Source organism: Arachis duranensis, chromosome 10 (assembly GCF_000817695.3).
Source record: "Arachis duranensis cultivar V14167 chromosome 10, aradu.V14167.gnm2.J7QH, whole genome shotgun sequence".
Classification (NCBI taxonomy): Eukaryota; Viridiplantae; Streptophyta; class Magnoliopsida; order Fabales; family Fabaceae; genus Arachis; species Arachis duranensis.
Genome location: NC_029781.3, coordinates 76,540,376 through 76,563,048, shown reverse-complemented (window position 1 = coordinate 76,563,048; position 22,673 = coordinate 76,540,376). Strand labels below are relative to the sequence as shown.

Sequence of the window (22,673 nt, the reverse complement as noted above, 5' to 3'; positions counted from 1 at the left end):
ATTGTTATCTTTGCCGATTGATTTAGATTCCTATAACTCTAGTATTTTCTTAGGAGTTGACTAGGACTTTTGGTGTTAAATTGATTTGTCCACTTGACTTACCTTCATAGTTAGAGGTTGACTGAGTGGGAGCAAAAATATAATTCTCATCACCATTGATAAGGATAACTAGGATAGGACTTCCAGTTTTCATACCTTGCCAAGAGTTTTCTTAGCTATTGATTTATTAATTCCTGCAATTTATTTCTCTTGTTCAAACCTTTCAAAAACCCAAAAATATTGTTTTCTATAACCAATAATAAAACACACCTTCCTGCAATTCCTTGAGAAGACGACACGAGGTTTAAATACTTCGGTTATAAATTTTATTGGATTTTGTTACTTGTGACAACCAAACCTTTTGTACAAAAGGGATTCTTGTAGGTCTAGAAGCTATAGTTGCAATGAGGAATTATTTTGTGAAAATTCTAGACCACGCAAGAATCTCGATTGTCAAAATGGCACCATTGCCGGGGAATTACAAACGTGTATCTTATTATTGGTTATCGTAAATATTTGTTTTTTTTTTGCTTGTTTGTTAGTTTTTGTTAGTTTCAGGACTTTGTTGCTTATTTTTATTAGTTTTGTTTTTATTTTCTCTTACTACTATGAACTCTCACCCCTTTGGCTATGAGTTTGGTTATAATCATGTTGCAGGAAGAGGACATTACAATAAGAACATGCATCAAGGATGGGAGAATCAACGGTGGGAGGAGCCACAGGGATTTGATCAACCCTCTTGGCAACAGTCTCCGCCAACATACTATGACCAAGAGCCATTCCAAGAAGCATATCAAGATACTGGCTATGGTGAGCGCTCTTTTGATTATCAACAACCACCACCATACGCCTATGAACCCCCTCCTCAACATAGCTTTGAACCACCATACTCACAAGCCCCTTACCACCAAACACCCCCATATGAGCCTAATCCATATCCACCATACCAACCATACTATGAGCCAAACGAACCATACATAGAACCACCCCAATTCCAACCTAATTATTCCCAAGAACCACCACCTCAATATATACCACCTCTATATCCCTATCAAGATGAACTATCTCCATATCCTTATCAAGATGAACCATCTTCCTATCATGCACCCTTCCTCCCAAGTAATGAACCTCATATCCACCCCTATCTCCAATGGATGACATCATTCGTGGTCTTCTTCAAGGGCAAGCGAAGATGAAAAGGGATGTACTAGAATTCGCGACTGCCTTAACCGAGGTAGTAAATCAATTAGCTTCCCGACGTTTGGACATTCAAGGAACCCCCATGGCTTCATGTGGAGAATCTACTGAAGAACGGAGCATGAAGGAGAAGCTAGAAACTCCAGCGGACAGTGAGCAGCATGACTTTGTATTGGAACAATTGAAGGAAGCCGTAATCATTGAAGAGGAAGAAGTGGTCGAAGACTTAGAAAATGCGGAACCTCCATGGGAAACTCAAGTCACAGAGCCCCTTTCTAAGGAGTTTGAATTTGATGTTGAGGAGGGTGTACAACCTCCAAGGCATATCATGGTTGAAGACTTTGAAGGGGACGATCAAGAGATGGATTCAATCATTGATGAATTCTTATCTACATTTGAATCCTCTCCTATTGGACTTGACATGGAGATGGAAGAAGAAGAAGCACAACCTCCCATGCCCTTGGTGAACAATGAATAAGAAATTGAATCGGAAGAAAACCACCAAGAGGAAGAGGTTGAAATTGAAGAAGCTTGCAAAGAGGTGGAAGTTGTCAGAGAAGAGCACAAGGGAGTGGAGCTTGCAAATTCATTAGAAACACCTCTCGCAAGGCCATTACCTCCAACACAACGTTCAAGTGGGTAAAATTCCTGTCCTTATCCTTTACTTTCCCACTTGAATATGGGCTACTGGAGATGGATGGTCAACTTAGAGCTCTTTGTGGCATTAAGAGTAAAAGGAAGATGGTTAGTGGTTGGAGTTATCAAGCAAGGTTCAACATGGTTGTATGCTCCAAGTTGAAATGCAAGGTTTGGTGTAAAGCTCAATTGAATGGGTCTAGGAAGCTGTTTGGATGCCTTAGTGAGATTTTCAATTGCGTGCCACCCAGATGGAATCATGATAATCAACAAGAAGATGGGTGCAAAAGAAAGATTTGGGATCCCGGAATTCAGTCTAGCAATCAATACTCTTGGGGCCTTGTCACTTGCTTTAACTTGCTTGAAGGCTTTTTGCGCCTAGTTTGGGATCCCAGAGGCTACTGGAATTCCAAACATTGGTGGAGATTTTTGGATGAATTCAAGCACAAGTCACCATGACAGGGAGCTCACCAAATGTCCAACTTAAGGACTTTAACTAAAAGTGCTCGGTGGGAGACAACCCACCATGGTTTGATCGTTCCTTTTTCAATTTCAATTTTTATTTCGTATATTTTTGTTTTTAAGTTTTATTTTATTTTATTCTATTTTATTGAAACCTGGAATTATTCATAACATCCATATCAGCATTGCATTCTGCATACTGCATAAAAAAAGAGAGAAAGCTTGCGACTCGTCAGCGTCGCTGACGCGTCCGCGTCAAAGAAGAATTAGCAAAAATGGGATTTGAACAGAAAATCACGTGGGAGCGTGGCTGGAAGCTCGCCTTTGGCACCAACACATGCACGCGAACGCGTCCCTGACGCGTCCGCGTCCTTTGCAAATCCAGCCTTGCACGCGTGCGCGTCACCCACGCGCACGCGTGACCCCGCGAAATTGACGTAAATGGGTGTATGGCAACAAGTTGTGATGGAGTGGGGCTGGAACCTTGCTAGAAGCACAAGCCCTACCACGTGAATGCGTCCCCCACGCATCTGCGTCACTTTTAAAAGTGAGGCCATCCACGCGTGCGCGTCACTCACGCGCATGCATCACCCTAAATTTTGGCAATGTGCAATCAAAACAGAAAGTTGCGTGAACGCAAGGCTGCTCTCGCACCAATGGCACAAATCAAGTCACGCATACCCGTGCCCCACGCGTACGCGTCATTAGAAAATTTTGCAACTCACGTGAACGCGTGCTCCACGCGTCCGCGTCACCTGCGCCGCACAGCTTATCCAAATCAGCACCAGAAATCTTATCTTTTCTTCACCAATCCTAATTTTTCCTTCCTCCTCTCTTCCTTATTTCTTCTTCCTTTCTTTCACCTCTCATTCTATTTTACTTAATTTATTTGCATACTTTCATTCATTGCATTTTAATTTTGTGCATATTTTTATTTTCTTTTCTAAATTTATTAATCTACCGTTGGTGTTAAATGTTCTTATTCAACTGTTGTATCTTTTCTGGTATTATTTTGGTACTTAGTGACTTGTTTTACACTGTTGGGTAATATTATTTAAGTCAATGCTAATCTTTTATGTTACTTATAGTCCTTTTGCATTGACATGAATTTATATTGTTTTTCATTACCCATTATCTCTTCCCCTTTGTTGCAATGTCTGCACCATTGGTATGCCATGTGCTTCTATTGCTTTCTCACATACATGTTGTAGCTACCATGTAATTGAGACCCTTATTATTTGGCATTAACCCAATCATATTTTATTTGTTTCCTATCTTTATTTTTTGGTTCCTGTTCTTCTTTTTTCTCTTCTTTCAGGCTGGCCACCGAAGAAGTAAAAAGGGAGAAACTTCTATATGGGGCAACAGACAAGTTCATATGCACAATCTTTGGAGAAAAGCGCCAGTTGGAACCGCCTGTCCACCTGCACATCTTAGCATGCACCGAGGACGGTGCAATCTTTAAATGTGGGGAGGTCGACACCGATCTCCATGGGTTAGTTATTCTCTTCTCAACACCAATGTCTTATTTTCTTTGTTAGTTCATTGTTGCATTTGCATGTTTGATTGCATGTTTGCTTGATTTTGTGTATATTTTACCACTCCTTGGTTGAAGTAATATTTTCTTTTTCAAGAAAACTTTTTATAGCATTTCACTAATTTGAATTAAACTTTTTGAAAAACTTGTTTGAAGAAATATTATTTTGGAACATGGTTTAGAGCTCGAACACACAAAACCAGTGAGATTTTGAGCCTACTTGATTGGTTGCATCTTATCAACCAATTTTTTATTTTTTTGGTGTGTGTTGTTCTCTCTAAAATTGTGATCTTTGTCTTGCTTGATTCTATATTCCATTGTTTAATGTATGCATGCACTTATGTGATTGAGGCCTTGTTTTACTAAGCTTACATACCCATATGGCCTTAACCTTTCATTATCCTTTGCAAACCAATTTGAGCCAATTTTACCCCTTTGTTCTTTACTTTAGCTTATCACTAACTCTAAGCGAAAAAAATAATGTCCTTAATTTGAATCCTTGGTTAGCTTAGACTAGTGAGAGTGTTCATGATTTAAGTGTGGAGAATTTGGGTTTGGAAATGTTTGGTTTAATAATTGGGTGTTATATATCTTTATGAAAATGTGAAAGAAATGTTTAGGACATATTCATGCATTTCAATAATTTAATCATATGCATTGAGAAAAAAAAAGAGAAAAGAAAAAAATAGGCATATAAAAAAAAGAAAAGAAAAGAAAAATAAAAAAAAGAAAAAAGAGCAAATAATAAAAGGGGACAAAATGCCCCAAAGTAAATGGTGAAAGCAATGCATATGTACTGTACTCGAAATTAGGATGCATGAATATGTGAAAAACATGGTTAATGGATAGTTAGATGTGGTATTATGATTATATGGATTGTCCAAAGTTAGGTGGAAAGTTTATGTTAATTAAGGATTCGGATTTTAGTCCACTTGGCCAAATACAATCCTACCTTGACCCTAACCCCATTACAACCCTTAAAAGACCTCTTGATTTGTGTATTGGTGTATTAATTTTTTGTTGATTGGTAGAAGAAGAGCAAGCCTTAGAAAGCAAGGTTAGTAGAGAATTGAGAGAATCGAACCTCAAACACTTGAGTGATTAGAGTGTATACACTTCCGGTGAGGGTTCGATGCTCGATTCCTTGTTCCCGGCTTTCATGAGCTATTTTCTTCTTGCAAGTCTATTTGTACTTCTTTTTTATGAATAGAATTAGTGAAATCCAGTTTATATTTGTTCTTGAAAGATTTATTTACTTTTTCACCAAGTAGGTAGAATCATTTTTGTATGTAGTTGCATTCATATAGATAGGTTGCATTTCATACATTTTACCATTCCTCTTCACTCTCTTATAGCTTCTCTTGAGCTTAGCATGAGGACATGCTAATGTTTAAGTGTGGGAAGGTTGATAAACTGCTATTTTACGATTTATCTTGTGCTCAATTGAGTAGATTTTATCAATCTTTTATACACTTGTTCATACAAAATGCATGGCTTTACATTTTCCTTCCTGATTTTGTGCTATGATTGAAAATATGCTTCTTTGACCTTATATTTGCTAATATTAATCCTCTCTTATTACCATTAGATGCCGTGATATGTGCGTTAAGTGATTTCAGGGATTACAAGGCAGGAATGACTTAGAGGATGGAAAGGAAACATGCAAAAGTGGAAGGAATACAAGAAACTGAAGAAACTGCTAAAGCTGTCCAACCTGACCTCCTGGTACTAAATTGACCATAACCTGGGCCACAGAGGTCCAAATGATGCAAATTTAGTTGTGTTGGAAAGCTAACGTTTGGGGCTTCATAACGATATATAATTTGCCATAGCTGCTTCGAAGATAGGTGACACAAACGCGTGACCTGAAAAAAATACAATACACGCTAATGCGTGGACGACGCTTCCGCGTGATTTTGCAGCGACCTGTACGAACCAGAAATTACTGGGGGTGATTTCTGGACTGTTTTTGACCCAATTTTTGGCCCAGAAAACACAGATTAGAGGCTATAAAGTGGGGGAATCCATTCATTCATAATTCATACATAACATACATTCATTCACAATTTGAGGATTAGATGTAGTTTTTAGAGAGAGAGGTTCTCTCCTCTCTCTTAGGATTAGGATTTAGGATTTCTATTATGTTTAGGTTACTTCTTTTCAAATTACAGGTTCAATGTTTCTTTTATTTATTTTCCCAATTTAACTTATGAACTTTTCTATGTTAGATTTGATTTCTTTTATTAATGCAATTTGAGGTATTTCAGATATATGATTTTTATTTAGCTTTCTATATTCTTGGTTCTGGTTGATTAATTGGTGACTCTTGAGTTGTCAAACTCATCGTGATTGATAATTGTTATCTTTGTTGATTGATTTAGATTCCTATAACTCTAGTCTTTCCTTAGGAGTTGACTAGGACTTTAGGTGTTAAATTGATTTGTCCACTTGACTTACCTTCATAGTTAGAGGTTGACTGAGTGGGAGCAAAAATATAATTCTCATCACCATTGATAAAGATAACTAGGATAGGATTTCCAGTTTTCATACCTTGCCAAGAGTTTTCTTAGCTATTGATTTATTAATTCCTGCAATTTATTTCTCTTGTTCAAACCTTTCAAAAACCCAAAAATACTGTTTTTCATAACCAATAATAAAATACACCTCCCTGCAATTCCTTGAGAAGACTACCCGATGTTTAAATACTTAGGTTATAAATTTTATTGGGTTTTGTTACTTGTAACAATCAAACTTTGGTACGGAAGGGATTCTTGTACGTTTAGAAGCTATCCTTGTGGGTATGCATTGTAGAATGGTCTTTGTCCATGATATCTAGGATGATGTTGTTGCCTAAAGGGTTGATCGGATCCTTGTGGCTCCATCCATCTTTGATTGCTTAGACCTTGATGCATAGTCCTGTTATAGCTTCCATTTCTTGCAACAAAATTAGAACCAAACTCAAAGCGAGAGGGGTGAGAATTCATAATAGATATCAGAAATAAGAGGGAAGAGAGTAAACAAATAAACAAGTAAGAGAAAAATATTTTTTTTTGAAAAATATTTACAATAACCAATAATAAGGCACACGTTTGCAATTCCCCGGCAACGGCGCCATTTTGAAGAACTGAAGATTGATGGTTTAGAAGTTATAGTAAACTCTCGTTGTAAGTATAGTTACTAAACCAAGCAATCAACCTTTCTTACAAACGTTTTGGTTGTCACAAGTAACAAACTCTTTTAAAATTGATAACCGAGTATTCAAACCTCGGGTCGTCTTCTCAAGGAATTGCAGGGAGGTATGTTCTTATTATTGGCTATGAAGATTTATAAATTGGGGTTTTGAAGATGAGGAACAAGTAATTTAAATGGCAGATAAAATAAATAATTAACTATAAAATAAACTCTTGGCAAGATATGAAAATTCGGAAGTCCTATCCTAGTTACTCCTATAAGAATGGAAGTTAATCCCACTTAGTTAATCTTTGCGTAAGCAAGGAAAAGTCAAGTGAACCAATTGGTTAGATTTCCCAAGTCCTAGCCAAATCCTAAGGAAAGACTAGAGTTAGTGAAATTCCAATTAATTAGCCGACATAACAATCAATCATAAATAGTTGGTAACTCAAGAGCTTCCAGTTAATCAATTAAAGCCAATAATATAAAAAGCTAAATAAGAATCATAAATATCTGAAATACCTCAAATAACATACATTCAAAGCAATAAAATATAACATGGACAATATTCATAAGCCAATTGGGCAACATAAATCAAACATAAATAAAAGCATTAGAGTATCTCAAAGTAGAAGAGAAATATAAAGTAAAAGAAATATTGAACCTGATAAAGAGTCGAATTAAATTCTAATTTCTAAAAATCCTAATCCTAAATCCTAGGAGAGAGGAGAGAGCCTCTCTCTCTAAAAACTACATCTAAAACTAAAATTGTGAATTATGAAAAGCATTTTTATGAATGGATGCATTCTCCCACTTTATAGCCTCTAATCTGTGTTCTCCAGGCCGAAAACTGGGTCAGAAACAGCCCAGAAATCGCTGATTGTGAAATCTGGTCCATACAGGTCGCGGCAAAGTGACGCGGAGGCGTCATCCACGCGTCCGCGCGGAATGAGATTCGCAGATGCGACGTGTCTGGGTGGAGCGCGCGTTTGCATTGCCTATCTGTACGGCCACTATGGCGAATTATATATCAAATCGAAATTCCAGATGTTAGCTTTCCAACACAAGTGAAACCGCATCATTTGGACCTATGTAGCTCAAGCTATGATCATTTTAGTGCGAGAGGGTCAGGCTAACAGCTTTTTAGTTCCTTCAACTTCTTGTATTCCTTCCACTTTCGCATGCTTCATTTCCATCCTCTAAGCCATTCCTGCCCTGTAATTCCTAAAATCACTTAACACACATATCAAGGTATCTAATGGTAATAAGAGAGGATTAAAATAAAAGGAAATAAAAGCCAAAGAAGCATGTTTTCAATCATAGCACAGAATCAGGAAGGAAAATATAAAACATGCAAATCATATGAATAAGTGGGTAAAGAGTTGATAAAAACCACTCAATTAAGCACAAGATAAACCATAAAATAGTGATTTATCAACCTCCCCACACTTAAACATTAGCATGTCCTCATGCTAAGCTCAAGAGAACTAAAAGAGTGAAGGAGAATGGTAAGAATGTATGAAATGCAACCTATAAATGCAACTATATGCTAAGATGTTTCTACCTACTTGGTTAAAAATAAGTTTTCCAAGACAAACATAAATAAGATTTCACTAATTCAAATCATATAAAATAAAGACAAGTAGACTTGTAAGAAGATAGCTCATGAAAGCAGGGAACATAGAATTAAGCACTGAACCCTCACAGGAAGTGTATAAGCACTCTAATCTCTCAAGTGTATAGGGTAATTCACTCTACTCTTCTCTAATCGTGCTTTCTAACCTTTGTTCTTCATCTAACCAATCAACAAATATTTAGTATACCAATGCAAACATCATGAGGTCTTTTCAGGGTTGTAATGGAGCTGAGGTAAAGATGTATCAAACTTATTTTTGAATTTTGTCCCATGTGCATTGCTTTATTTTGCATTTGGGGAATTCTTTTGTATCTCCTTTATTTAAATACTGAAATTTTTTTTATATGCACATGGTAATTTAATTACTTTGATTTCACATGAGCATACTTCCCAAAAATTTTTATTTTGAAATATCTTTATTCTTTTCAACTTTCCACCTTGTTTCTATCATCCATGTTCCCATAAAGTTTCCACACACTTAAATAATTACACAATTTCTATCTTAAGCTAACCAAGGATTCAACTTGGGATTTTTATTTTGTTTTTCTGCTTAAGGCTAGTAATGTGGTTTATAGAACAAGAGGGGATTAAAAGCTCAAGGGGCTAACAAAGATGATGTAAAAGGTGGGCTTATTTGGGATAAGTGAGCTAAAATCAAATAATAGCCTCAATCATATGCAAACATGTAAATATACTAAATATTGGACATATAGAATGGAAAAAAATAAAGATTGCAATCATAGAGAAGAAAAACACACGGGAATAAAATTTTATGGTTAAATAATGTAACCATACAAGTGAGCTCAAAACCTCACCAGTTGTGTGTTCTTTGGCTCAAAAATCATGTTCCAAATACAACTTCAAACAAATTTAACACGAAAAATTTTGATTTTAAATTAGTGAAATTTTTTTTCAAAAATAGGGTCTTAAAAAGAAATTTATTATTTCTCAACCAAGTAAAATATGCATAAAATCAAACAAATATGCAATTAAACATGCAAATGCAACAATGAACTAACAAATAAAATAAAACATTGGTGTTGAGAAAAGAATAGCTAACCTGTGGAGATCGGTATCGACCTCCCCACACTTAAAGATTGCACCGTCCTTGGTGCATACAACGATGTGTAGGTGGGCAGGGGTTATGGTTCCTCAGACGGTGCTCAATGTAGAGTCTTTCTCTTTACTCTTCCTGGTGGCCAGCCTGAAAAAGGGAGAAAAAAAGGGGACATGAAGTCAAAGGGATAGAGCAAAGGAGAGGGCAGTACTAGTAAGAATCATGCCAAAATAAAGAAGAATGTCGTTAACACATGGTCGCGATTCCATGAAATTAGGACATCAATGGAAGCATAGCATGATAAATTGAGGCAATTAAATGCAAGATGTTTATTGACATGCTGGCAAAGGCATGAGTAGCGTAAATCAAGCATTAAAAGCCATAATGTATTATTAGTCGTGAGAAACTAACAATAACGTTTGTATTGACAATTATATTTAATTAATAAAATATTAAAAAGGGTTTTGTGAAAAAAAGGCATTAGAGTAGAATGATAGAATAATTAAGAATGCACAATGCCATACGAGCTTTTTCACAAATACAAAGCATGCATATTAAATAAGGTATGGAAGGTATTGAACATGCAAGCACCCTAAAAAATGATATATAATTGTCAAACAATTTCTTTAACAATCCACAAGCAAAATAATGATCCAAATTAATTTTTCAATACCAATGAAGATAATGCAATGAATGAAAGTATGCAAATAAATTGAATGAAATAGAATAGAAGTGAAGAGAGATGAGATGTGAAAGAGATGAAGAAGAAGAAAGTAAGAAAAGGAGGAAGAAAGAAGAAAAGATTGAAGAGATTAGGATTAGAGAAGAAAAAAAAATAAGATAATTGGCGCTGATCTGGATAAGATGTGTGGCGCAGGTGACGCGGACGCATAGTGCACGCGATCGCGTGGGGTGTGATGAATCAAGTGACGCGGACGCGTGGGGCACGCAGACGCGTGACTCGATTTGTGCTAGTGGCGCGAGAGTAGCCTCGCGCACGCACAACTCTCTGTTTGATATGCATATTGCCAAAATATAGGGTGACGCGGTTGCGTGGTTCACGCGATCGCGTGGATGACCATATTTCGAAAGTGGCACGGACGCGTGGGGCACGCGTACGCGTGGGGCACGCGTATGCGTGGCAGGGCATGTGCTTCTAGCACGAGTCCAGCCCAATTCTAGCTCAACTTTCGACCATACACCTCTTTTTACGTCGATTTCAGGACACGCGTTCGCGTGGGTGACGCGGACGTGTGGGAGGTATTTTTCCCACATGACACTGACGCGTCAGCGACGCGGTCGCGTGGATCAATTTGTGCCAAAGGCACGCCTCCAGGCACGCTCTCGCGTGACTCTCTGTTCACTTTTATTTCCTTCCCAACGCACATATGATGCGGACGCGTCAGCGACGCTTACGCATCATGTGCGTTTTTTTTAATGCAAAATGCAGAATGCAGCATGCAGATACTGATATGAATGTTATGCAAAATTCCAGGTTCAATCACAATTCAAAAACAGACTAAACTGAAAAAGGAACGGTCATACCATGGTGGGTTGTCTCCCACCTAGCACTTTTAGTTATTGTCCTTAAGTTGGACATTTTGGTGAGCTCTTTGTTATGGTGGCTTGTGCTTGAACTGATCCAGGAATTTCCACCAGTGTTTGGAATGCCAGCATCCTCTGGGGTCCCAAACAAAGTACGTAAAGCCTTTGTGTGAGTTCAAACAGGCTTGCAGGCTCCCAGAGTGTTGAATGTCAGAATAGACTCTAGGATCCCAAACTTTTCTTCTACACCCGTCTTTGTCTTGATCTACATCTTTCTAGTCGGGTGATGAGTAATCCGAATTCTCACTGCAGTGACCAAACAGCTTCCGAGATCCTTTAAATTAAGCTTGACACCAATTCTTGCACCTCAAATTGAAGTGCGAAACCTCATTGAATCTTGCATACCAGCGCTGAGTGCGAGTCATTTCCCTTTTTCTCTTAAAGCTGCAAAAAGCTCTAAGCTGGCCATATGTTTCAAGCAAACCATATTCAAGTGGGAAATTGAAGATGAAATTCAAGGATTTTACCCACTTGAGGTTTGTGTTGGGTGGTAGTGGCCTTGGGGTCAGTATTTTCAGTGGTTCTGCAAGCTCTACTCCCTTGTGGTCTTCTGTAAATTCCTCTACTTCTTTGTAAATTTCTTCAACTTCACCCATGTCTTGATCAAAGTCATTGATATCTTCCTCATCGCTTGAGTCGTAAATAGGAACTTGAGAAAATTCGACCTCTGCATCATCTTCGTATTCACTTGGGGAAGATTCTTCAGTCTCAAAGAATTCACTTGCGGATGCAAGTTCGTTACTAAGAGAACTCGACTCGTGATCATCATCATCAAGGAAACTTGCTTCTTGAGTTATTTCGTCCAGTTCTTCATAAGATATCTGCATTGGAGGCTGCCCAACATCCTCTTTAGCATCAATTGTAACATCCTTGACGGAATTTTCCACAACTCTGGATTCAGGTGGTGGTTTGGCATCTCCTAAATCTTCAACCAACTCTTCTTCTTCTACCATGACAGCTTCCTCTATTTGTTCCAGTTCGAAGTTATGCTCTATGCTGTCCACTGGAGCTTCTAGCGTCTTCTTTGTGTTGCGTTCTTCATTGGATTCTCCACATAAAGCCATGGGAGTCTGTTGAGGGGCTGAACGTCTGGAAGACAATTGATTTATTGCTTGCTCTAGTTGATGATGGGTTGCATTAAATTATTTTACTGATTCTTCGAGGCAAACCTGTGATTCTGGGCTTGATGGATATGGACATGGTGTATAGGAGAGTGGTGGTTCTTGGGAGTAATTGGATTGGCGTTGGGGTGGATAAGGATCATGTGGTAGTGAATGGTGAAAAGAAGCTTTTGAGTGTGGTGGTTCGAAGTTATGTCGAGAGGATGGTCTCTGAGCACAGGGTGGGGCTTATTGATAGCTACAAGGTAGTCCACCGAATCTATCAGTTGGGTATGCATTGTAGAATGGTCTTTGTCCATGATATCTAGGATGATGTTGTTGCCTGAAGGGTTGATCGGATCCTTGTGGCTCCATCCATCTTTGATTGCTTAGACCTTGATGCATAGTCCTGTTATAGCTTCCATTCCTTGCAACAAAATTAGAACCAAACTCAAAGCGAGAGGGGTGATAATTCATAATAGATATCAGAAATAAGAGGGAAGAAAGAAAACAAATAAACAAGTAAGAGAAAAATATTTTTTTTTGAAAAATATTTACAATAACCAATAATAAGGCACACGTTTGCAATTCCCCGGCAACGGCGCCATTTTGAAGAACTGAAGATTGATGGTTTAGAAGTTATAGTAAACTCTCGTTGTAAGTATATTTACTAAACCAAGCAATCAACCTTTCTTACAAACGTTTTGGTTGTCACAAGTAACAAACCCTTTTAAAATTGATAACCGAGTATTCAAACCTCGGGTCGTCTTCTCAAGGAATTGCAGGGAGGTATGTTCTTATTATTGGTTATGAAGATTTGTAAATTGGGGTTTTGAAGATGAGGAACAAGTAATTTAAATGGCAGATAAAATAAATAATTAACTATAAAATAAACTCTTGGCAAGATATGAAAAATCGGAAGTCCTATCATAGTTACTCCTATAAGAATGGAAGTTAATCCTACTTAGTTAACCTTTGCGTAAGCAAGGGAAAGTCAAGTAAACCAATTGGTTAGATTTCCCAAGTCCTAGCCAAATCCTAAGGAAAGCTAGAGTTAGTGGAATTCCAGTTAATTAGCCGACATAACAATCAATCATGAATAGTTGGTAACTCAAGAGCTTCCAGTTAATCAATTAAAGCCAATAATATAAAAAGCTAAATAAGAATTATAAATATCCGGAATACCTCAAATAACATACATTCAAAGCAATAAAATCTAACATGGACAATATTCATAAGCCAATTGGGCAACATAAATCAAACATAAATAAAAGCATTAGAGTATCTCAAAGTAGAAGAGAAATATAAAGTAAAAGAAATATTGAACCTGATGAAGAGTCGAATTAAATCCTAATCTTTAAAAATCCTAATCCTAAATCCTAAGAGAGAGGAGAGAGCCTCTCTCTCTAAAAACTACATCTAAAACTAAAATTGTGAATTATGAAAAGCATTTTTATGAATGGATGCATTCCCCCACTTTATAGCCTCTAATTTGTATTCTCCAGGCTGAAAACTGGGTCAGAAACAGCCCAGAAATCGCTGATTGTGAAATCTGGTCCGTACAGGTCGCGGCAAAGTGACGTGGAGGCGTCATCCACGTGTCCGCGCGGAATGAGATTCGCAGATGCGACGCGTCCGCGTGGAGCGTGCGTTTGTGTTGCCTATCTGTACAGCCACTATGGTGAATTATATATCAAATTGAAGCCTCGGACGTTAGCTTTCCAACGCAAGTGGAACCGCATCATTTGGACCTCTGTAGCTCAAGCTATGATCGTTTTAGTGCGAGAGGGTTAGGCTGACAACTTTTCAGTTCCTTCAACTTCTTGTATTCCTTCCACTTTCGCATGCTTCATTTCCATCCTCTAAGCCATTCCTGCCCTGTAATTCCTGAAATCACTTAACACACATATCAAGGCATCTAATGGTAATAAGAGAGGATTAAAATTAAAGGAAATAAAAGCCAAAGAAGCATGTTTTCAATCATAGCACAGAATCAGGAAGGAAAATATAAAACATGCAAATCATATGAATAAGTGGGTAAAGAGTTGATAAAATCCACTCAATTAAGCACAAGATAAACCATAAAATAGTGGTTTATCATCCCTCCCCTATTAATTCGACCATATTTGTATGATTCCAAAATTAAAAAATCCTAAATATGCCAAAGACTTTAGGCCCATCTCTTTATGTAATGTTTTTAAATTAGTTATCAAAACTATTGCAAAGAAACTCAAACAAATCCTTCTGAATATTGTTGGAGAGTTCCAAAGTGCCTTTGTGCAGGACAGGTTAATCACTGATAATGGATTGGTGGCGTTTGAAATTTTTCATTACATGAAAAAGAAGGTAACAGGCCAAAAGGGGTACATTGGACTCAAATTAGATATGGTCAAGGCATATGATAAAATAGAATGGTACTTCTTGAAAGAGGTTATGATATTAATGGGTTTCTCACAAAGATGGGTGAATTTAATCTAAAGATGTGTCTCGACAGTGACTTTCTCAATTCTGGTCAATGGAATCCCAAGCACACCGATTCTACCAACACGGGGTTTGAGGCAGGGAGATTCATTATCTTCCTACCTATTTGTTTTTGTGTGCGGAAGTACTCTCAAGACTCCTAATCAAGGCCCAAAACAGCGAGATTATCAGAGGTATTAGAGTTACCTGACAAGCTCCCCAGATAAACCACCTATTTTTTGCGGATGATAGTATCTTGTTCTCCAGAGCATTAGACCAAGACATACAGGGTATTAAGGAAGTTCTCATCCAATACCAGATAGCTTGAGGCCAAAGAATCAATTTGGATAAGTCAAAAATTTTCTTCAGCCGAAATGTGCTTACTATCAGACAAAATCTTATCCAAGACTGGTTAGGGATAAAGGTGGTGCAACAACATCCGAAGTACTTGGGCTTGCCCACTTTCATGGGAAGATTCAAAAATGAAATTTTTTATTTTATCCAGGAGAGAGTTTGAAAAAAGCTCAAGGGATGGAAGGAAAAATAACTCTCAAGAGTGGGAAGGAGACACTGATAAAAGCGATTGCACAATCAATTCCTACTTATATCATGGGATGTTTTTAAATACCCAAAGGACTTTTCCAACACCTAGATGCCATGATAAGAAGATTTTACTGGGGGAGTAGGAATGGCGAAAGGAAGATACATTAGATCAATTGGGATAAACTTTGTTCTAGCAAACCAGAACGTGAACTAGGATTTCAAAAATTTGAGGCCTTTCATTCAGCGCTTTTAGCAAAACAAGGGTGGAGATTAATGACAAGACTTGAGTCCTTAGAAGAGTCCTAAAAACAAGGCATTATCCTAGAACCAGTTGTCTAGAAGCATCAATAGACTATGCACCAAGCTATACATAGAGAAGTATTTTGAATGCAAAGAAAATTCTTGAATTAGGGGACTATGGAAGATAGAAAATGGAAGGTCTGTAAAGATTTGGGGGTACCATGATTACCAGAATAGAACAATCACGAAATATGGAGTTTAATTAATAGTTTAGATGAGAATGCAACTGTTAGAGAGTTAACGAATGATGAAGGAAATAGATGGGCTATTATGAAAATCAGGAACATGTTCATGGAGTTCGAAACCCAACAAATCATAAGAATTCCACTACTAGTAACAGCACAACAAGATTAATATTATTGGAAATTCTCAAGGAATGGGGAGTATCGAGTCAAGGATGTGTATCACAAGATCATAAAGCAAGAACAACTCCGAAACAGAAGTGGGCTATCACCAAACCTAGAAGATCCTCGATGGAAACAACTTTGGAAAGCAAAAGCCCACCCCAGTGCAATTCACTGTGCTTAGAGAATCCTTAATAAATCACTGCCAACAAAATTGAACTTGCAAAAGAGAGATGTCAATTGTATTGCCCTCTGCCCCACTGTTGGAAGAACGAAGAATCTGAAACTCACTTCTTCGAAAATTGCAATTTTGCTCGAAAATTTTGGTTTCATTCTCCTTTGGCAATTCAAACGACTGCAAGTCCATCTATGGAAGCACCAGAGTGGATTGAATTTTTGCTGAAATCTCTTAATCCCCAATATCAAAGTTTGCTGTGCAATTGCCTTCTATCTCTTTGGACAAGTCGTAACCATCTCATTTTTTAGAATAAAGAAAAATCTTCTATGGAAGCAGCTGATCGAGCAAAAAGAAAGCATGAAAAGTTTCTTTTTGCGTTGAGAATCACCGATGCTGAACTCTAATCACCACCTCCTAGCTCTAACAGTTCCAAAAGATGGGTTTGCCTACATACCAATTCCATTAAAATAAATGTGGATGCATCTACTTTAGATAATGGATTGGTTGGCATAGGAATAATGGCAAGAGATAATTTTGGTGCCATTGTAATGGCTAGCACGTGGAAAGGGGACCTATCCCTTAATTCCCAATAAGCTGAGGCATTGACTTGTTTAATGGGTTTAAAAAAAGTTCAACAATGTTGCTTCTTTGATCTTATTGTAGAGAATGATAATATAGAAGTCATCCAAAGTCTCAGATCTAACAAGAGCTAAAATAATTATTTTGGATTGTTCATTGTTGATTATTTTAATTTAGCAACTAGTTTAAGATCAATAGAGTTTTCTCATGTAAAAAGAAGTGGAAATAAGGTAGCTCATAAATCGGCTAAAATGGGTCTTACCAATTCAAATGAAGTGTGAATGGAAGATGCTCCAATCAATATTTATAATCTTACTTTTTGGACACTATTAGTCCTGTTCATGAATGAAAATTACCTATTTACACGATCAAAAAAAGAAATTATGTAGAGAGACATTCACCTTGTATTTTTACACAAACAACTAATTTTATATTGAATAATAATGTTTGAAAAAACATAATTCAAAATCATCTTATTTAATTTAATGTTTATATATTTATTTTAAAGATAATTAATGAATATAGAATAAAAAATTGTATAAATTAATTTAGACTGATTTTTATCGTCTCCCAAGTATTTTCATTTCATATTATCTCCTTAATAAATAATTGATTTTCAAATTTAACGACCATATAAAAAATCAGTATCAAATTAAACGTACAATTTTCAATAGAAAAGTACTAGAAGATCAATAAATTTTGTGATTTATAACCATTAATTAGTCATTGTTAATATTTTTAATGGTATGAGATTTCATCCAATAATATAAAATTACTTATTTTTTTATTAGTTAAATGCTGGTCAGATTTTAATAAAAGTATCTCTTTTCGATACACCAAAAAATTCCTATGCTCTATACAAGAAAATGTTAAGTGTAATTGTCTACACAACTTACTCCTCCAAGAGGCAAATCTAAAGACAAGAAACATAAGTCAGCAGCCGCAAACTCCATTAAATTGTACACTTTTTAATAATAATAATAATAATAATAATAATAATAATAATAATAATAAAATATTGCAAGACTAACTAATGATAACAATAGAAGAAAAAAAAGAAAGAAAAGAAAACTTTTCTCAACATAATGGGGTCAAAATTAGATCTTTCAACTTTAGATTATTCAAAAAGATTTGATAGCTTCTCTATATCAAATCTTAGATCCAACGCTTTACGTTGATGAGATTTATTATTGGCTTCGTTCTTATTATTGTGATTGATCACTCCAATTATATATGAATGTAAGAGAGCATAATTGGGATGTGCTTCAGTTTTGTCATTACTAGAAAAAATTGATGATGTTATTGACGATGCATTATTCATGTTCATAATATTTTTGAAGCTCCATGATGTGCTGCTTGCACTAACAGTGCCTGTTTCTTGCCCCTGCTTCTCTTGTTCTTTCTTATCCTGAATGTCTCAATTTATTATCATTATAACATGATTAATTTCTCTCTCTCTCTCTCTATATATATATATATATATTCGTTAAACGTAAGTAACAAGGTGGATTTGTGAATTATATATGTTGGTTCACCTCTTTGGTGGACGATTCTGAATCTCTCTTGAAATGTTCAGCTGTTTGATTGTTCTTTTCCAATTGACTAACATGATTTGTATTGGGTTGAGACACTTGCCCTCTTTTCGGAACCCTGTGTCTATCCATAATAATTGGTACGCAATAAAAAATTAGTAAAACAACAGTCCAAAATTAATTTATTTTATATCTTTTAATTATCATTAATTTTATTTTGCATTCAATAATTAGTTCTATAATAATTGACAAATATTAAATGCAGTAAATATATAATTATCGATGTTACATGTATAATAGATTACCTACGTCTCTTTTGATGAATTCGTTCATCCTCATCATTATTATTATTATTGTAGATTGCTGGTAAGTCTGAAGGGTCGCACGGTAACGGACTTGAATTGAAAAACTATACAATAATCAGTTAAAATTAAAGTTGAGTAAAAGGAAACGTAACCAACTTGCATAACTAACTAATTAGTTGCAACAAACTTAATATATCAAAATGGCTCACTTCACTTCGAAGAGCAGAGGCAGCGGTGCCACGGTGTGAAGGGTCAAGATCAAGAAGCGTGGCCAAGAGATGAAGGAAAGACGAAGGAAGGTTCGGGAAGTTTCCGTTATAGTTAGGTCTGTAACGTTGTGACGGACGATGGCTGCTTGTTAGCTTCAGTTTTCTATAGTAATTATCTGAAGGAGAACCACAAAGTTTGAAGATCATGTGAAGCTGTTCAACCTACAAACATCAAATCAAAGTACTTATTAATTAGAATCCAAGTCAAAATTGACATGTTTTTTGTTTCTTCCCAAATTTCAATTAAGACTTCTCATTTTAGGAAAAACTACAATATATATATCCAAAATCAGATAGAAGATAAATTTCATTAGTCATATCCACCAGTTTGTCAAAGTGATCTGTGTAACCATGAAGGGGACTTCACACGTGCCACATTATTTCCCTAGTTGGTACTACTGTACATGTTTATTGGGAGCTAAACAAGAAGAAGGAGGTTACTTAGCAAACAAGGAAACTGATTTTTGTTATTTCAGATAAGAGAATTGTTAGAACAGTTAGTTGTTACTTCCTATTGTGAGATGGTTAGAACCACACTAGTATATATACTGATAATAAAACAATAACAATACTCTTTAATTTCATTCATTGATCATAATTCTGTTTCCTCTGCTTCAACACTTTCTGCATAATCTCCTATATCTCTGAACTCTATTAAGGGCACAATGTTGATGCACCTGATGACCTTGAGATAATTGATGTAAATGATCACATTCTTAGCATGTGTCATGACCGAATGGAATTTATCTTTCATGTGTACTTTTGAGATTTTAAATTTTTGGTGGATAATTTTGTGTTTTTTTTTTCCATAGTATTTTAATCCAGCACGAAAAAAATTAATCCATATAAGATATTTAGTGTGCATTATTTTTATCCATTCTTTATTTTATTTTTACCTCTGTTCTTCCGGGCATTATCGGTCTTCCAACGAACATTTCAGCCAATAGGCATCCAGCACTCCAGAGATCAACTCCAAATCCATAATTAGTTGAACCTAAGAGAAGTTCAGGAGCTCTATACCAAAGTGTCACCACTTTATTTGTAAGAGGGCCATTGGATTTGATGTCAAAAGAATGTGCAAGACCAAAATCTGCAATTTTCAGCACCCCTCTTGTGTCTACTAACAAGTTTGAAGATTTAATATCTCGGTGGATAACACCCTTTTCGTGACAGTATTGGAGCCCACAAAGCAGTTCTTGCATGTAACACTTTATCTTTTGCAACAAAATCATAAAGCACTCTATTATTACAAAGTTATATATTGATATATGAAAGTTCAACTAATGGCATCTTCTAATTAAAACCAAACCTGTGGTTCAGTTAGTCTCACCGCCGATCGGGCTATAATTCGTGCAAGGTCAGCATGCATGAACTCAAAAACCAAATATATACTGTATTGCATTCTTGATGTTGCTACTCCTTCAAGCTTGATCACATTCGGATGATCTAATGTCTGAAGTATCATAATCTCTCTCGCCATAAACTTTATACTCTCAGGATCCGACGTGTCAAACCTCACTTTCTTCAAAGCAACAATCTTCCCACTTCGCTTATCTCTTGCTTTGTACACATTGCTATATGTTCCACATCCTACCTGCATGCATATATTATAAGTTTTTTATTAGAAAAAGTTCACTAACCAATTTTTAGTTAGGGAACATTAACCTTTTAGAATTTAGAACTAAATATTTATAATTGGGTGCTTACTTAGATTACATAGTGAGAATGTATAGAGATATAGACAGAGAGGGTGGATAAGTGCTATGTACCCATAAGTGCCAACCTTATCAGTTAGCATCTAAAATTTAAAATAAATAACTTAATTTTAAACAAAATGCTATTTGTACATCAAAATCAGCTACTAAAATCAGCACAATATTTGTGTATAAATACATATGTGGTTTAATTTATTTTTAATGTGTATTTGTATTCCAATATATATTTTATACTGGTGCTTAACTTTAGCGGCTAATTTTGGTGTGTCTCAATTTTAAAATAGTATGCTAATATTGACCAAAAAGAGTTGGTCTAGATACAACCTAAGACATGCCTCCTTAGTATTGTTACCTTTCCCAGTTTTATATAGGAATCAGCACTCTTTGGAACAAGAGTATCAAGAACATATCTTGGGATATTATCAACCAACCACTTTGGCCATCCATCAACAAATTCATATCCTGCAATATTCTTCTCTTCATCATCCTCTTCTCTCTCAATCTTCTTCTCTTCTTTGGTAGCAGTCAAACTTTCTTTTCCACCTCGCAAAACCTGCTGTTCAACTGCTCCGGATAAATTATTCTTAATATTATTATTATTATTCTCCTTCACACTCTGTCTCCTACTCTCCCTTTTCATATCCACATACTTAGAAGGATGATGTTTCCTTGAACCTTTCTTGGTGACCGTGACGCAAACAGGTCAAGTCTTCTTATTTTGGGTCAATATAAAGATAAGGTTTAAAAATCTTCTTCTCTTCATATCCACATCCATTTCTTTCTCTACTTTTGTTTTAGGGTCAATATAAAGATAAGGTTTCTTATTTTGGACAGAAATTCACCAGCAACCGACTTTACGTGAAATTATTTTTGGATAGATGACATGTGTTATTATTTGGTTTAAAAAAAATTGGTTATTTTATACAAATAATTTAATTAAAAAACCAATTGATATAGCTATAATGTTAAATTTTTACCGTATTTTATTCTAAAAACAAGTTGACTAATTTAAATTGAGAAATTGTAGTTAATTATTTATTATATAATTTTTTAACTAAAATTATAATTAAAAATCATTAAAAAATTATCTAATATATTAGACCAGTTTAATGTTAATTAGATTTTTTTCTATTATAAAATATAAAAAAAATTAATTCTAAAAAAAATCATGTTATTTTTATGATTTAATTTTTTTATTGTGTTTTCATAAAGTTTGCACAAATTCACCTATCACATTGACCAAACTTGTTTATTTAGGTAAAATTTGTTTATGCATTAAGCAAACTTGTTTACATTTTAATACGATTTGAATTGTATTAGTATATTTTTATTTTTTAATCAATTGAATTTTTTTCTATTATAAAATATAAAAAAATAATTCTAAAAAAATCATGTTATTTTTTAGGATTTAATTTTTTTATTGTGTTTTCATAAAGTTTGCACAAAATTCACCTATCACATCGACTAAACTTATTTATTTACGTAAGGTTTGTTTATGCGCTCAGCAAACTTGTTTACATTACGAAAGTTTGTTTATGTTGTCAGCAAACTTGTTTAGTTTTAATACGATTTGAATTGTATTAGTATACTTTTATTTTTTAATCAATTTAATTTTATTTAAATAATTAGAATTTTAAATTATAAAATTTGTATTAATTTGTAATTTAAAATTTAAATAGATATAATTTAAATTAATAATTTGTAAAATTATATGTATTCGTATTATTGTACTCATATGATTAATTATAGGTTAAATTACACAGTTGGTCCCTATACTTTTAGTGAAATTGTAAATTGGTCCCTACACTTTAAAAGTTTGTAATTAGGTCCCTAAAGAGAATTAAAATTTGCAATTTAGTCCCCGTCATTCAAAAATGTTTGATTTAATAGAAGATTTTCAGAATATTCTCTATTTTGAACATGTGAGCTGCACATATTTGACAACAGGGACCAATTTACAATTTTAGTGAAAGTATGGGGACCAACCATATAATTTAACCATTTGAAG

The 22,673-nt window shown here is 35.4% G+C and overlaps 1 protein-coding gene across 2 annotated transcripts; it reads right to left on the bottom strand.

Annotated features, from left to right (window-relative positions):
• Positions 1–17,087: 17,087 nt before the first annotated feature.
• On the bottom strand, positions 17,088–21,348 carry LOC107470321 (probable serine/threonine-protein kinase At1g54610). Of its 2 annotated transcripts, none has more exons than XM_052255483.1 (7): positions 21,018–21,348; positions 20,260–20,544; positions 19,847–20,164; positions 18,891–19,112; positions 18,682–18,785; positions 18,380–18,500; positions 17,088–17,200 (listed from the first exon to the last, which is right to left on the bottom strand). In XM_052255483.1, exons 1-7 carry the CDS (start codon positions 21,303–21,305, stop codon positions 17,174–17,176), a joined length of 1,365 nt encoding a protein of 454 aa, XP_052111443.1. In that variant the 5' UTR covers positions 21,306–21,348; the 3' UTR covers positions 17,088–17,173. The 2 variants fall into 2 exon arrangements, with proteins under 2 accessions (XP_052111443.1, XP_015945195.2); XM_016089709.2 differs by lacking the exon at positions 17,088–17,200 and adding an exon at positions 17,938–18,252.
• Between the last annotated feature and the right edge of the window lie 1,325 nt (positions 21,349–22,673).